The sequence below is a fragment of the Dicentrarchus labrax genome, unplaced genomic scaffold (genome assembly GCF_905237075.1).
Source record: "Dicentrarchus labrax unplaced genomic scaffold, dlabrax2021, whole genome shotgun sequence".
In the NCBI taxonomy this organism is placed as follows: domain Eukaryota; kingdom Metazoa; phylum Chordata; class Actinopteri; family Moronidae; genus Dicentrarchus; species Dicentrarchus labrax.
In genome coordinates, this window is record NW_026136706.1 from 29,859,359 (window position 1) to 29,876,862 (window position 17,504).

Consider the following 17,504-nt stretch of genomic DNA (forward strand, 5'->3'; position numbering starts at 1 on the left):
ACATCTCATGATGGATCAAACCAAAGAGCTCTCTCAAGACCTTTGCAACCTTATTGTTGCAAAACATACTGATGTCATTGGTTACAGAAGGATTTCTAAACTTCTGGATGTTCCAGCAAGCACGATTGGGGCCATAATCTAGAAGTGGAAAGAACATCATTTCACCATAAACCGGCCACGACTAGGTGCTCCTCGCAAGATTTCTGACAGAGGAGTGAAAAGAATTATCAGAAGAGTTGTCCAAAAGCCAAGGACCACTTGTGGAGATCTTCAATTGTTCTACAATTGTTTCAAAGAAAACAATAACTAATGCACTCAACCGCCATGGCCTGTATGCACGCTCACCACGCAAGACTCCATTGCCGAAGAAAAAGCATGTTGAAGCACGTTTAAAGTTTGCTGCACAACATTGTGAAATACTGGTCAGATGAGACCAAAATTCAACTCTTTGGATGCCATAATACACAGCATGTTTGGAGGTCAAATGGCACTGCACATCACCCAAAAAGCACCATACCAACAGTGAAGTTTGGAGGCGGGAACATCATGATGTGGGGCTGTTTTTCAGCATACGGCACTGGCAAACTTCATATAATTGAAGGAAGGATGAATGGAAAAATGTACCGAGACATTCTTGATAAAAATCTGCTGCCATCTACCAGGATGATATGGATGAAACGAGGGTGGACATTTCAGCAAGACAATGATCCCAAACACACAGCCAAGGAAACTCTCAATTGGTTTCAGAGAAAGAAAATAAAGCTGCTAGAATGGCCCAGCCAATCACCTGACTTGAATCCAATAGAAAATCTATGGAAAGAACTAAAGATCAGAGTTCATAGAAGAGGCCCACAGAAACGTCAAGATTTGAAGACTGTCTGTGTGGAAGTATGGGCCAAAATAACACCTGAGCAATGCATGCGACTAGTTTCTCCATACAGGAGGCGTCTTGGAGCTGTCATTACCAACAAAGGCTTTTGTACAAAGTATCAAATAAATTTCAGTAAGCATGTTCAATACTTTTTCCCTGTGTCATTCCATTTTATTACACAACTTTAATTTCTGAAATGATTTATTTTGGTTTCTTTGCATGTGCATGGGTTGTTACCGACATCTGGTGAAAATTTCATGACCTTTAGAAATATATTTACTGAGAAAAATGGTGTCAAGTTTCTACATCACACTGTACCAGTTGCATACTGGGCCTACTCTCTGTTGATCTGTGTCAAAAATAAAATCAGTCCAAGTGGAGGTCATGCTTTTTAGAGGCACAGTAACCAACACACAGAATGACTGGATCAAAACAAATACTCAGAGATAGACAACATATTTATGGACATATTGTATGTGGTACATTTCTGCTCACCGACAGGAGGCACGTGTGGATACTTGGACTGTTTCTTGATGTGGAAGTTTACATTGTTTTGCTCCATGTTGAGGTTGATGGAGGCAGCTGAGTCACTGTCCATCACCGACTGGAAGCTGCTGACAGACGTTCTCTTGCTGGGCCCGGCAGAGTCTGGACAGAAAGCTGGGTCAGGGAGTTGCAGCTGGGATTTTAATTCACAGACACCAACCAAAGCCACATAGAAAGCTTGTACAAACAGCAAATGATCCAAGCCAACAAGGTATGGCTGCAGGTGTAACAAAAAGGCTTTATTAAAGCATTAGGCATGCGATACATACTGGGTGTGGTGTACTCAGGCTCATCTGTGAGCTGTTCTGTGTCGCTGTCATCAAATTTGATGTCCTTAAACCAGGACGGCTCTGAATGTCCCTCCAGGGAGTTGACACTATCACTGTCTGGAGACGGCGTTTCTGAGAACTCTGTACTCTAGAGAGCAGACAGAGAGACGTCACCATAAGCACACTGCACTTCACTGAAACAATCTGTAGAAGCTGCTACAGATATAGGCTCTGGTGTTATCTGAGGAGCCTGTTGAATCAATATCAACACGTGTCAGAGTATGTTGTAGCAAATGCGTGCATCATGTATGATTTGAAATGGCTCTTTTCCGGTGCGTGCAGTGTTTAATCATCAGAAATGGGCTGTTACCTGGAGGGGGCGGTAGAGAGCGTACTCATCCCTGAACAGCTGGTCATGGTGAGTAACGCAGTCCAGCCAGCGACCGTCCACCAGCGCCTGGCCTATGGCGATAGCCTGGGCCCTGCAACACAGAAACAGAGTGCGACAGTTAACACAGAGCTCAAGAGCAGCTCTCATTCTGTAAATACACTGGATATGTGAGGAGAGCCACTCATGAACAAGCAAATCGAAGATAATAAGTACCCATGGCATTATCACACGTTTACAATGTACTTGCTCTAGATTAGGTTTACCTGTTAACATGGCATACTTCTATCTAATTATCAACAATTTATCACAGGAAAGAATCGAGTAATGCGTAATGGATACAGAAGGATTAGAAAGAAATTTGCATAAGACACAAAATAGCATGGTGGACAGACATAGAAAGAATACACGTATAGTGAGTATACAGCGTAGCCTATCCTGGCTTACCAAGAGCAATCTTTCAATGAGGATGAAGTTAAAGAGATCTCAACCAACCCAACCATTCAGATGAATGTAATATCTGTCAACCTTTTACCAAGATCATTTTATTGTTTCAATAACAATTAAGTGCTATGATAACAACCTCCTTCCAGATGTCAATAAGACAAGTCTTATCACTGTTAACTTCAGAAAGATCAGAGGAAATCCTACCCATATTTCCATTAATGAGTCATCTTTTGAAATTGTGGACAGTTTTAGATTCCTTTGTGGAGGATTCACATACCTTTGTGTTCAAGTGACTAACGGGGACAACAATGAAATCGGTCCAGTACTGAGTGAGAGGGCTGCAGGGTGGCAAACCAGGTGCCAAATAATCCTTGGGCAATTGTGCCAATGTACGTCCACTAAAAATGCTTGTTGCCACTGACCAGCTCATAATGTTATTATAAGTGGACCCGATAGAGATAGAAACTTTCTAAAACCTTTATTCAAACATTCAACAGAAAAACAATAAAACTCACCAAACCCCTCTTGGTTTGTCTTTTCACTGTCCCAAAAATCACCAACTGTGGTTTGGTTGAAATAATCCCTTAAATCACAGAGTTCAGATGTGACCAGGGTCCGGGTTGAGCAATACCAAAGTTACCCTTTAAAGCTGTAGTTTTACGTTTTTAGAAATCTGCTCATCTGGTTTCCTGCCAATATTTAGTTGAGAAAATCAATGCCACTTTCATATCTGTATGCTAAATATGAAGCTGATTAGGATATCTTAACATAAAGACTGTAAACAGGGAAAAAGCTAGCTCATCTGCTTTCAACTCCAGCTATATATTTAACAGACATACTGGTGGTAAAGCAGTATCAGTCTTCTCATCTTCATCTTGGCAAGAGAGTGAATAACCATACTTCCCAAAATGTCAAACTATTCATTTACATATTCCTGCCAAAGACCATTAAAACAACATAGCACAGGAAAGACCATGTTTGTCTGGTGAGACGCTACCTGGTGGAGATAGTGCCATTCCTCAGCAGCCAGTTGACAAGTTCTTTTCCCACAATGCAGTTGGGGTAGGTCCTCAGCCAGTATCTGTGGTCCTGGAACTCCATTCCTGTGTTGTTGTGGCAGATTTTCTTCCACAAGTCCTTCAGCTGGGAGGAGTCCTGCAGCATGTTTGGTATGTCAGTATGTAATAATCACTAATGTTTGTTCCTCTTTTTTACGATTGTGTTACAGTTCAGATCAGTGTGGGTGAAATCATTTAAAAAATATATTCAAAAGGAATTAAACCTGCAATAGTTGATGTTTTTTTTAGCAACATCGCCTCATTTTAAGTTAGTATGGTGAACCTGTTAGTAAACAGTTACTTAGATCAGTAACAGAGCAACATTAAAATCTGTTCAATATTCACTCTCTTCATCACAATGTTTTTATGTCATCATCTGATACCTTGCTATTATAAAAATACTGATTATAGCCGCTTTATAAAAGGCACAGAAAAACAGTGAAAAGTAAAGAATAAAGCAGGCACCAGTAGGATCTTCCTCTCCTCCTCGCTGTGGTCCAGCTTGGTGCCGCTCTTGGTGCCTGACATGGCTCGGCTGGTTGGCGGGCTGACTGAGCTGTCATAGGAAGGCACCATGGAGGACCCGGAACGGTCCAGCGACAGGTTGGTGACACTGGCAGACCTGTGGTAGAGACAGACAGGCTCGACTCAACTGTACTGAATCAAGCTGGAACAGCAAACCCAAAGCAGTGACTGACCTCTTCCTAGCAGGCGATTTGCCTGCTTTGTCTTCTTGTAGCGTTGTCAGTCTGGAACTGAGGCCACTGTTCTGAGGTTCCTGGTGAATCATACTAACAAACACACACACAAACTTTGATTTATATTCTTTTTATGGTTATTATTACACTCTCTCTAAGCTAGCCAGTCTAATCTATGAGCAGTGAATTTGAGCATGCAGCAGATTTCTTTTTTACAGAGCTAGAAAGGTTACTCACAGACAGCTAGAGCTCAGACAGATGTGAAAAATGAATAAAACAAATAGCAAGACTCACTTCTTTCTCATTCCAATAGGAGTTTTTCTATGCCAGGGAGAGAGAGAGAGAGGAAACAGATTTTCTTTGAGGCAGGTTGATAGAGAAAATAAGCAGGGAGCACACCAATTCAAAACAACAGCAGCAAAACAAGCATGAGGCTATAAAATGCATGCATTGTCGGATTACCCTAAAAAACAAAGATGTCATTGAACATCCATTTAACAATTTGCCTGTTGTCCATCAACAATTGTTTAAAAAGTAACTTAAAAGAGGAAGATAAGAGCAGTCCTCGTGCTCTACTAAAGTTGTCCATCCTAAAATAGATCCCAGTTAGTCAGTTTGTTCTTCTTTTAAGTTATTCATTAATTAGAGCTAGTTTTCCTGCATTACTGGCATCACATGCTGGAAAGCTAACCCAGGGAGTCCTATGTTTTCTTCACATCTTACTTTACGAGCCCTGATTCACAGCTGACACAGGCTTACAGTTAATACGCTTTATAACAAAGGTCAGGCTCTAATCCTAGTCAGGGCTGACTGATATTGCATCTTTAACATGCCATAATATAATTCTGTTTCATGAGTCTTGACCATGCACAGGGTATAGTACATACAAAACACAGGTGGATGTTTTAAACAGCAGAAAATAAAGACAGGAAGAAAGCAAGCACAGAAGGAGGAGGCTGGGAAAAAACTAGGACAGTTTCCATGATGAGCAAAATCATAACACGATAAAGACACGGCTAATAGCAGATAACAAATCAGTACAACAGCAAACCAGATGTTAAATACAAAGTCAAGATTTTGGTTGTTGGTATAGAGACTAGAGCCTGACCGTTATATTGGTGGATATATTATCCACTGTCAGCAATGTCAACTAGAATTGTTGACAGTGTATATTTTTAATTATTTGACATGTTAAAGAAAATTTTACTTAACTAGTTATTTGTTTAAGAAGCAACCTTCTGAGAAACTTTCCACAGTCATATTGGTGCAAAATCGGTGCACAATCCACATAGAAAAGGTCTCTCGGCCGCCATATTGGTATCTGTGAAGCCCCTCTAAAATCAATATCGGCATCTCAAAAATCCCATATCGGTCAGGCTCTAACATACACAGCTTTGAAATAATACTTTTGCTGTCAAATTTTGGTAAGCATGCTGGGTAGAGGTACACTATGGATGTGGAGGAATAAGGCATCAAATTAGAGCTGAGGGCATCGTGCAGAGTGCCATCTTTCTGATTCTCTTTGGGCAAAATCACATCGGTGATCTTTTAACCTATTTAACAATCAGGTCAGATTCAAATATGAACCTAATCAAAGGTAAAAATCTGCAAAGATTTCCTTGACTTTATTGGGCCCAGTGTGTGTGTGTGTGTGTGTGTGTGTGTGTGTGTGTGTGTGTGTGTGTGTGTGTTCACCTCTGCCAGGTCAGGTCTTCCTCAAGGAAGATGTTCCTGCTGGCCTTGCGCCCGCCCACAGGTGTCCGAGGCTCGCTGGGCTCCAGCACACATACAGAGCAGGGAGAGTCAGACAAGGCGCTCAGGTCCTCTCCAATGGAGCCCGAGTCAGCTGAGTGAGCGTAGTTTAGCGCTAGCTTACGGCAGTACGTACAGGCCCGCAGGTCACCTAGGCACAGAGAGAAGAAGTCAGAGAGAAGCAAAGAAGAAACCAGGGACAAGAAGGTAGACACTGAAGATAAAGTTACATCTGAAAAGTGTTTTTCAGTGCACTATGAAATAAATGCATTATGCTATATTCATAACTAACTAATCTTGAGTATGTCACCTACCCGTGTAACCCATGAACTTTCCGGGGATTTCCTGGTTGCAGCAGCGGCTGCAGAATATCTGGCCACACAGTCGGCAGTGGTGTCGGCGGCGGAAGGTTGTGAACTTCTCATTGCAGTCGTAACACTCTTTACACTGGCTGTCTGGCATCCAGTACTGCTTCAGATCGCTGTCCTGAAAGGGAACAACAACCACAGCACACTGCTATTAGCAGTGGTTAAGCTGTAACAAATGCCGTTTTTTACATTCAAACCCTCTACTTTGAGCGGTCATATTTTATGACGTCATAAAATAAAGATATTCATCTGATTAAATTCTTGTAAACTGTGAATGAAGTGAGGGAGTGCTGTTAGAAAGAACAAAGCAATGAAGAAGAGAAATACAATTATTTTCTGTTTGTTTTGCAGTGGTTACATTCTATAGTGTGAATAGACACGGCCACACCTCTGCACAACCCTGCAGGAAGGAGCCACATTGCTGGATTTTTTGTGAATGCCTGCAGCCGAAGCCACGCTCCATTCTGTCCTCTGCGTGTGTGTGTGTGTGTGTGCAGCTCAGCACCACCCTCAGTCACAGAAATGAAGTTCTTTGGCAGACTATCATTTTATGTTCCTCATTTAATGTTCCAGCCAGATCACTGAGGTCCTCCACTTCTTTTCTCTTTTGAATGTTTCTTATGTGTCGTATAAAAGTACTGGTGGGAGTACTTTCTGTTTTTATGCCCCTAAACTGAGGAACTCACTGCCTCTGGATATTAGAATGGCGATCTCCCTCTGTATTTATTTAAATTAAATAACTTCCTTTCTAATCTGGCTTTAAATTTTGACTAATCTTTAGCTTTTCAGGTTTGTAATCATTGGTTTTTACATTATTTTTCCTCTGGTGTTTATTTCAGTTATTCTGTTGACTTTTATTTAATGATGCTTTACCTTTTATTAAATTCATTAAAGGGTCCAGTGTGTAACATTCAGGAGGATCTATTGTCAGAAATGGAATATAATATCATAGGTATGTTTTCATTAGTGTATAATCACCTGAAAATATGAATGATTGTGTTTTTGTTACCTTAGAATGAGCTGTTTATATCTACAGAGTCCGCCATGTTGAACTGCCATGTTTCTACAGTAGCCTAGAACAGAAAAAAACCCAAACACTGGCTCTAGATAGGGTAGTTTGCATTTTTCGAGTGTTTCACAGCCCCCGTAGTTCCTGCCTCTTGCTTGGAAAGGGAGGGGGGAGCAAGTGAGATTCAATCAGCAGCTACACTGCTAAATGCTGCTAAATCCCACACACTGGACCTTCAATTGAAAAAAAAAATGTATTGTTCATTTTTGTTTGACTGTGTTGTTTCAATTTTGCTAAGTGAAGCACTTAAACTTAAACATGTTTGTATGAAAGGTGCTGTATAAATAAAGTTAAGTTCTTAACTAGGGTTGGGTACCGAAACGCGGTACCAATAGTGCACCGGTTCCGACGTAAACGGTAGTAACCAGACCGAATAAGAACGAACATTTCGGTGCCTCATATTGGTGCCTGACTTTTTTTTTTTTTTTTTTACCACCCCCTGGTGTTCTGGTGTCAACTTGCGTGACGTCAGTGCCGCTATTCAGCACACTTGTTGATCAGAACTGATAGTGAGAGGATCAATGAAGATGCCGAAGGCAAAACGCTCCAAGGTTTGGCTGCATTTCACATCTAATGATGCAGACTCTGTGACATGCAACAGATGCCATAAAACAATTGCATACAAGGGAGGTAACACGTCGAATTTGATGAAACATCTGGCGATACATGGAGTTTATTTAAAGCCGAACAATGCACCGTGTTTGATAACCTACAAGGCCAAGCACTTCAGCAGCTGCAGCCAGTGTCGGCCTTGCCGGACAAATTGAAGAGACTCCCAGCCCTGCCAGTGTGGTGGTGGACACCACAGATGATGATGATGACATCAGCCTTTCCTCTTCGGGTAAATCTAGTAATTTAATGCCAACTGCAAATCATGCATGTCAAGTAGGCTAGCAAACACTGTTGCTATTCAACAGCGTGAGTGACAACGTGTGTTATGTCATTAACTTAATATTGTGTTCAATTTGGCTCTAGAAATAAAAGGGTATTGTTTTTTGACAAAATATGTGTGGTTTCGTTTTTTTAAGTACCGGTTCGAGAACCGTTTAAGCACCAGAATCGCAGTATTACCAAAATGCAATATGGCCAAGTGTAATATGCAAATAGCAATTTTTTGATAAAGGTAAAATCTGTGACAAACAGCATTATATTTAAATATTGTAGTTATATAGATATAAAAAAAACAGGAAAAATGTCATTTATGATGCAAAAATTATCATTCCCACTCATTTCATATCATATTGCAATTGTAATATATGGAGTCTATGGAGTCCCAACCTCACACTGTGCTGTAAAATGAATGGACATGAAAAATATGCTGCACAGCATACGTCAAACTACTGTTTTCAGCCCTAAAAGAGGTAGTGAATGGGTTATGGCAAAGCTTTCAAAGTGCCATGGCTCAAAATATATATATTTAAAGTTCTTAGCAAAAGTTTGTTTACTGCTATGTCACTACATTTAAGTCTACAAATGAAGCAAAAGAAGTGTTTAGTAAATTGTAGGAGGAAGAGTCGATGTTAGATTGCATGTAAATACCTGGCTCTTTCCCTCCATTATTTCCTTCAGCCTCTTCAGTGCAGTGCGAAGTTGCACAGCCGTGCGAGGGTCATGATTGCTTAGAGGGGTATCCGATTTCCTGCTGCCATCTGAAATCACGCACGCACACACACAAACACACAGAGCACAAATGAACAAAATAACAGAAAATGTTTACTTGTTCTTTAAAAGCCATCCTGCTGCATTGTCAAATATTTTAAAAACATATTGAATGTAAGGTGACAACAAATGAATTCTTCTTTATCATAGTGCATTTAAACATAACAGCTAAGTGACCAACATTTGACAATGCACTTCAACACCTTATGAATAACTCCCTTTAGGTTGCAAATGTGTATAAAATAACACATGACGCGATCAATAAAAGAACTGAGCAAGATACAAAAACGTGTTGGATAGAAATGTTAGCTTCAAAATCATTCATGGCAAACATCATTCCAATTATTAGTACCTGAGTGGCAAACATTAGGGCAAACCAAAGACTAATAGAAAGCACTTTGTTGAAAATGCAAATATCACACACACACACACACACACACGCACACGCACACACGCATGCACTCAGACACACAAAACAGTTTGTGTAAGGCCATTCTTTCAGACCGAGTTGTTACAGTCAAGCTAAAAGCGTCTTTAGTGAAACCACACAGTGCAGAAGACCCCTCACCTGGCCAATCCACTGTAATCAGAAAAGACATGAGAACGGATGTTACAGCCTGTACATGCATTCATCTTTCTCATGTTTTATAGAAATATTGTGTATATACATATTTTTCATCCTAAAACATCATATTTAGTTTGTTTTCAAGTCTGTTGCTTTCTTTTGCACATTCCTCAGAAAAGTTAAATATGAAATGCAAACAGGACAAACATTCTCCTGTCTGTTCCCTTCTCTTTAAAAGAGCAGGGTTGATCCATACATACCAACATTTAACACAGTTCTTTTGAAACAGACCAATCCATGGACAACTAAGCCTGGTATAAAATACTATAGAAGCTTGACTGTATGAAAAATGAAACAGAAAAAAAAAGACAAACACCAGAGACTCACTCTTGCAACACTTGTTTCTCTAACGTTTTTTAACTTTTTTCTTCAATTTTGTATAAATAATCTTAACTTCATTAATACAACCCAAGACCTGTCAAAATCATATTCAAGACATAGAATTTAGATTATTATTATTTGATTTTAGACTTATTTAGACACCCTGTAAATGTTTGTACTTCTGTCCTGCCATGCAGTTCTACAAATCTCGATATATATGTGAATATATACATAATATAATAATAATATATATGAATATGTACAATCCAATGAAAAAGAGCAAAGTGTGAAAAGAGTGTGAAGTAAGTGTGAAAACAACTGATTGTTTCTCAGTGTCAAGAGTGTATTCTGGTGACAAAGCTGCATTCAGGAGCTCAGAAGGCGCATTAGAGAACTTATGGAAGCTTAATGTGAGACAGGGTCCATGCTGTTATCAGGGGCCACTGATTGGTTTATTCATTACAACACAGAGGCTTTAAAATCAACTAAAAGACTAACAGATAATACAATCAACAAAAGTGTGAAGCAAGTAAATGAGTTTAACAGAGCTGAGCTTAAGAACGGTATTATTAGTGCCAGATGAACAAACACCCTACCAGATTTATCTACCCATTTAATCCCAGTATATAAATCTGAGACTGTGCTAATTTGCCAGTGGAAAAACAGCACATACTGTACAGAAACAGTAGCATTTTACTGAATTCTAAACTAAAAGTAGGACAACACTCAGGATATTGAGAGACTCAGACTTTACATATACAAGATACATTTAAGCCTACCTTAAGAGCTGCAAACATTCTGCAAGATAGACTACTTTTGTAGAATACCTTACCCCAACAGCTGAAATAGTTGTTGAAGCCCAAAAAACAGTACTACATACAACAAGAGATTCTTAGAGTAAATATCCATCACAAGCCTGTTTCCTACTGGAGACAACTTTTCTATCTGATCAGACACACACAAGCCTCAGTAGCAACATCTGTACTGTGTGTGTGTGTTTTACCAGAGGCAGTGGAGGTACGTCGGAGTTGGTCTGGGTGCTGCTTCCGGTGCGTCCTCGAACCGTAGAGGGTGTGGGAAGGACTGGAGGACCAGCTCCTCCTCTCTGACTGAGGAGAAGGGGATGGCACATCTGGCTTCTCTGAAACTGCTGAGGGAGGACGTCCCTCCTCTACAGACAGACAGACAGACAGACAGACAGACACAGACACACAGACACACACACGTCAGCGAGACAAAGCAAAAAAGGAAAATTAAGTACAGACAAAAACAAAAAAGCCAATTTAAGTTAATGTGACATCAATTAAATCTATTTTATATTTGGCCTAATTTATGCAGAAAAAGACAGTTTATTTGCTCTAACCAAACAGAATATGAATAGACACCACATATTAGCTTTTTTTTATACTTCTTTCTTAGTACAAAAGAAACACTATAATTAGTGTCAGTGAGGTATGAACATGCTGATACAACTTAAAATACACCTGTAAAGATAAAATAGAACAAAAGAGGGATTTATAGCAAAAAACATCTTGGGAGACAATCCAGTAATTATCTTTATTTGAAAGAAAGAAGGGGTGGTTAGGAGACCAGGAAACAGTCAGTGCCTAGTGATGCTTTATTTTTTTACAGGCAAATATCAGAACAGCAAAATGTCTTATTACTGGACATTCCCAGATTGGAGTCTGCAGTAGGGCTGTGTTGGAAGAATCTGACAATACGATGGCTATCACGATACACGGTTCAATATATTGTGATATAATGCAATACTGTAAGCAAGGAAATATATTGTGATTATTTTTTTTTAATCTAATTTTATGAAAAACTATAGAAAGTAGTAGTAGTATTAGCACAAAAAACACACTATCATATGCATAAAACCTGAGTTAAAAAAGTTGCAACCAGAACAGTGAGTACTGTATTTGTTTATCACACCACTTATAATTAAAAAAAATAATGACTGCTGTGCAGATGACAGAGTAACATGATTCTTTCCACAGCCTGCAGCTGGTGGTTAGATGTTGTACTTTACATTATTACACCAGTCATCTTGGAGTTCTGTGTCCCATTTATATACACAATGAGAGTGTAAAGAATGCCCTGCTCATCACCAAACCTTGATAACACACTGAAGTCACTCTACCAGCAATGTTCTTATTGAATGGTTAATAAGGGAAATCTGGTTTTATCTTTTTCTCAAAATCTCTGACTTTCAGATACTTCCCCAAATCACATTTCTTCTTCAATGAATTTTTTATATTTATATTTTATTTTTATTTATGTTTACTATTATTTGTGTAAAACAGCTAATAAAAAATAGATAGAATTAGCTGAAGGTTAGCTGTTGCCCTAATAATCAAAGAGATTTACAGAGTAGAATAAAATAATGACAGTTTTCTATTCCTACCTACTCTAATACAATTAAAATAAAGTGCAGCACTCTTGCAATCTCATCTGTAAGAACTGTCGGTACTCTAGTGCATTAATTCCCATAAACATGCAGAATGTCTTCCTCCTGCTAAATGCACTTACTGTATCTCATTTATAAAGTATTTAAAATGTGTACTTTGTTTTACTGATGAGGTATAAAACGAGAGTCTTAACTTTCCTAAAGCATTCTCAATGCCTTTATTTACTTTCATTTATAAATTATTTAAAATGTGTATTGTTCTACTGATGATGAAGTTGTTATTTATCAAACGTATAGCTCTTCAAAAAGCAGTAAAAATGCTCAGAAATGTTGATGCTTCTCATCATGAACTGGGTCTCCGTGGTTTGTCGGTTTAAAAAGTGGGTGTGGCTATGGTAAGGGGAGGAGTGTTGTTCAGAGTGGACTATAAACATGTCATGTGTCTCACTGGTTCCTGGCACTGGTCCAGGCAGGCAATTTCTATCACATGACCTCACAAGACTGTGGTTAATTGCTCTGACTGTGTAAACTCCTGTGAAATACTGCTCAGAACATACTGTTATGTGTGACCTGTTTTTGCCTTATATCTTTATTATGCGTATGCTGTTTACAGTAGTAAGTAAAATGACACAATCCCAAATAAAGATTTGACCTTTGTAAGCAGTTTACACATCAGTGAGCTGTCTCATAACAAGATTAACAAATACAGCGCTGCCTGTTGACTTCATAACAGAACTTCATTCAGTTTAAAGGACATTGTTCATGGCCACTTTTCACTCAATAAAACATCAGAAAATCAGGTAAAAGGTTTGTTTTTTTATGTATGGCAAGTTTATTATATATGTCCTCCTATCTGTTCATGTTTACCTAATTTAGTCAAATATGACAACAAAGAACTACACAGCCCTTAAATGCCCTGTCCCAAGTTAATTATTGTTGGCTGGAATAAAAAAAAACTCTCTTCCTCAAGCAATTTCAATGTAAGTGATTCTAAAGTTCAGCTGAAGCTAAAGTGAAGATGGCCATGTCTGAACTTAATACATCATTTAATCAATGTAAAATATATATTTTTCCACATAAAGAACTGGGGATTTTGTAGTAGTAGTTGTAGTTTGCACTAAAACAGCTTTAGGAGGGAAAACTTATGTAGTTATCAGAATTGTGACACACTTCAGACCAACATTTCACTCTTGAGTAGCTTTACAAATACCTCAAACACTTGTTTTGGCAATTACCGACAAAGAACTTTTTGTTTCACTTGGTTTTATCGTACAAGAGGTATGCAAATTGTGAGGCAGGCCTCCCCTTCAACTCTCCAGGGGAGGGAGAGACATGAGGCAAAGACACTGTGCGAGGTGATTTTGAGTCAAAACTCGTACTCCATATAACTCAGTCAAATGTGACCGACATGTTTTAGATTCAGTGTGACCCCACCTACAGATATCACAAAGTGACATTGGTATATAATGGAGCTACATCCATAACTTCATCTACATGCTTGTGTGTGTGTGTCCCAGACCTTTGTTGTTGAAACGAAACAGGTTGACAAATGAGCTGTAGGCGGAGCGGAGGGGAGGCTCATCCTGCTCCGGAGTCAGTGGTTTGAAGTGGGTCAGGTGGGAGGGGCTGGTGGGCGAGATGACAGGCGGCTCGACGCTCCAGTCCGTTGAGGATGAGGACGAGGACTTGTCGTCAGCAGCCATGTCACTGCTGGTCCTGCTAGAGAGGCAAACAAATTAAAATATACAAATTAAAATCAAAAGCATGTGTAAGTGATCGGCGTTCCTTACACGGTGGAAGGACTCTTAATCAAATTGTGACAGATCTTCTCGTATACCAGCATCCGTCAGCGGTCAGTTCCTAGAACAGACGCTAAAGGTCTGCAATAAAATCCACAATGGCATCAACAACCACTGAAGTTTCTTTCATCTACCCTGCTTGACACATAGAAACTAGACAGTGCAGCCATGCTCGGTTGCAGCAGTTTCTAGTAGAGGTCAACCAATAGTGGACTTTTACAGGCCAATATAATAATGAGTGTTTGGAGCAGGAAAAAGCCAAAAGCCAATTAATCAGTCTACCTCTGATTTTTAGCATCTGACATCTCCTTTCCTGGTGTTAATAACTGTCCACTTTCAAAAGACCTGTTTTGTAATTTATTAAGAGGCAATCATAAACGTACAAATATGTTCAGGTGTGTCATAATTAACACTGCCAAATCCCACTGACCAATGCACTCCGCCCACTAGGACATGGGTTCTTAAACTTTTTCATGCCAAGGACCCCCACAGTGGATGCACATTAGACAACAGACTGCCAACTTGAGAGGATTTTGTCTTAAGGAATCCCCTCTGACTAATGTATGCCTAGGTTTGAAGATTATAAAGTCGTCATAGAGAATCAATTATCAAACTGGGATCACTAGAAATTACAATTAATAAAAACAGCCAATCCTATTTCTTTCCTTGTTGTTCCAACTTCCACAAAATGTGATAAGTTAAAATGTTTCTATTCCTCAGACCCCAGCTTGAAATCCATTGCTCTAGGACACTTGTGGACCACTGATCTGACGGTATGTTGTACTGTATGTATGGTTGAACATAACGCAGACTCAACCTAACAATATTCTTTTTTTGTATGTACAACACTATACACATAAAGTCATAACAGCCAAATTGGTACTACATGACAATAAATAGTGGTTGCAGCTCTGCTGAAAAGGAGGAGAATTAACTCAAAGGAAAGGCAGCCACAGAGCTCAAACAGAGCCGAGGGTGTTTCAGTTTTATGAGCTCACCCAGAAACACATATGACAGTCAACATACTGCTTATAATGAGGAAGTCAGATTTCACTGAAACCGAAACGATCTTGTATGTTTCAAATAATAACAACTTTTCTTAAACATCAGATGATAACTTGAAGTTAGAATCCGTCTGATTCGGTTTTTGTTAGTAGAAAGGAATTATGAAGTTTTAGCTGTGTTTCTGAAACTTCTGTTTTTCCCCAACAGGAAACAGATTTAGTTCTCTAGCAAAACTGACTTTTTTTCCCCTTTTACTTTTATCCACACACTGCTGCTACACTTTAAATCTGAATTACACACACACACATCGGACCTGTCACTGGATCACTTGATTGTCCAACAGATGAACTTGAACTCAGGAGCTGAACGACTGATTGGTTAGTGACAGTGGGCCCTCACTCAAATCGACATTTCTTGTTCATTTACCAACCGTGTATAAACGAGAACACCCCATCAGATCTCCTCTAGACTTACCCTTTGAAGAAAGCTATGGACTTTGAGTTTGCAATGCATGCCATTTCAGAGAATGAGTGGAGGAAATAGCAGAAGTGGCAGCATCACATTCTCCACCTCATCATGTGATCATAACAGGCCGGAGCGTGACTAACTTACTCTGTCCTCCTGACCCCCTGACAGCCGGGGACCAAGCCCTCCACCCACACACACAGTATCTCACATTACGAACCCCACAGAGTTTTAATGTTACCCAGTGGATGTTGTCAAACTCAGCTAGCAGATGACTTATAAGCTAGCTATCATCTGTAGGCAGTCAGCTAACGTTAGCTCGTTTAATTCAACTGTGTGTAATACAGTCGGTGTATTTGCTAAATGCGACATTTACAACCACATTCATTTAATGAGCGTTTTATTAGCGGCCATCGACTTGAAACACAAAACTGTATATGGCTAGTCAACATTAGCCACCTAGCTTACCGATGTGTACAGTAACAGCTGTATTCAGCCAAGCTATCTAATGTTAGCCTCCTATGCTACCTAGCCGGGAGGCTGCAGCGACCTTATCATTGGCACTTAACGCATGAAATAAGACTGGACTACCATGACAGCAAAAAAATGCCAATTACCCGTTCACTATCTGACTGTGACATCAATGTATGAAGCGCTGCGACTTCGAGGGAAATCTGTAAAACACCTGAAAGACAGAGCCGACTCCCGTTCACAAGCAGCCCTGACGAATCGAGACACGCAGCGAATCCAAACTGTTGTGATGAAGAGAAAAGGCAGCACGGGTCAAACTCAGAGATATCGATTGGACCGCTCTTTTCTCACGATGCTGTCTACATGCTCATTTAAGTCAGTGTCAGTACGTTATCGTTTTAAAACAGATACATTGGCATTTTACTACTATATGGCACTATACTTGTCAGCTGTTTTTGTTCTGACAGGGCCTGTACAAGAGACAAACAGAAAGTATAACTGTGTCACTTCTATCAGCCAGAGACAGAGCAGCACTTTACTGCAGCCCTGCAGTCTCTATACGGCCATAAACACAGCATTTCTCACTAAATGCCAAGAGTTTGACACAGTTAAACCGGAACAAAATTCTAAATTTAACCTGACATTGCCATGGAACCAGGAAAATATTTCAGAGCCTGAGGGAAAACCAGCAAAACATATGTAACTGTAGTACAGATCTCCTTCAGATAGATAGATATATAGTATATCCATGTATACATCCATGTCTGCAGTATATACAGTGTGCAGGATTTATATTTGACAGTGATGATACTTACATACCAAAGCACAGTGTGTATTTTACATTTTAAATATATATTTTACAATGTATAGTTAAGTGGATGTTTTAGTGTTACAATGTTATTGACACTATAGACTGATTTAACTGTTCATTGGAGTGATGGCCTTTGGAAAGAAATCATTTTTGTGTCAGGTTATTTTGGTGTGTTCTGTAGCGCCTTCCAGAGGGGAGGAACAGGAACAGGTTGTGATGGGTCTGCAGGCATGTTTCCTGTCCTGACTCTGATTTTGGGCTGGCACAGTGAGCTGGATGACTTCTAGGATGACCAGATAGATAGATGTAGTGTAGTAATGCAGTTGACTTTGGTGTAGTGTATTGTAGTGCATATTGTATATACTGTCTTTTTTTTCTTATATTCAGAATCATTAGGTTGTAAACCCTGCTATGCTTAGGAAAGTGTACCTATTAAAATTGAACTGACCATGTTAATGAAGAAAAAAAGAAC

General features: G+C 39.6%; 1 protein-coding gene across 5 annotated transcripts in view; it reads right to left on the minus strand.

Annotated features, from left to right (window-relative positions):
• pikfyve (phosphoinositide kinase, FYVE finger containing) overlaps positions 1-16,503 on the minus strand; it is a 32,986-nt gene extending 16,483 nt beyond the window's left edge. Inside the window, exons 1-13 of one of the 5 annotated variants that reach the window (XM_051403734.1) lie at positions 16,368-16,503; positions 14,001-14,197; positions 11,075-11,242; positions 9,006-9,115; positions 6,344-6,515; positions 5,973-6,180; positions 4,572-4,598; positions 4,278-4,370; positions 4,045-4,201; positions 3,519-3,676; positions 2,057-2,168; positions 1,687-1,834; positions 1,367-1,519 (exon numbers count right to left, since the gene is read on the minus strand). In XM_051403734.1, the coding sequence (XP_051259694.1) occupies positions 1,367-1,519; positions 1,687-1,834; positions 2,057-2,168; positions 3,519-3,676; positions 4,045-4,201; positions 4,278-4,370; positions 4,572-4,598; positions 5,973-6,180; positions 6,344-6,515; positions 9,006-9,115; positions 11,075-11,242; positions 14,001-14,184 (1,690 nt within the window). In that variant the 5' untranslated portion in view covers positions 14,185-14,197; positions 16,368-16,503. Of the gene's footprint in view, positions 1-1,366; positions 1,520-1,686; positions 1,835-2,056; positions 2,169-3,518; positions 3,677-4,044; positions 4,202-4,277; positions 4,371-4,571; positions 4,599-5,972; positions 6,181-6,343; positions 6,516-9,005; positions 9,116-11,074; positions 11,243-14,000; positions 14,201-15,759; positions 15,903-16,367 lie in introns of those variants that run through there. The other 4 variants (XM_051403733.1, XM_051403730.1, XM_051403731.1 and 1 more) reach the window with 4 other exon arrangements.
• Between the last annotated feature and the right edge of the window lie 1,001 nt (positions 16,504-17,504).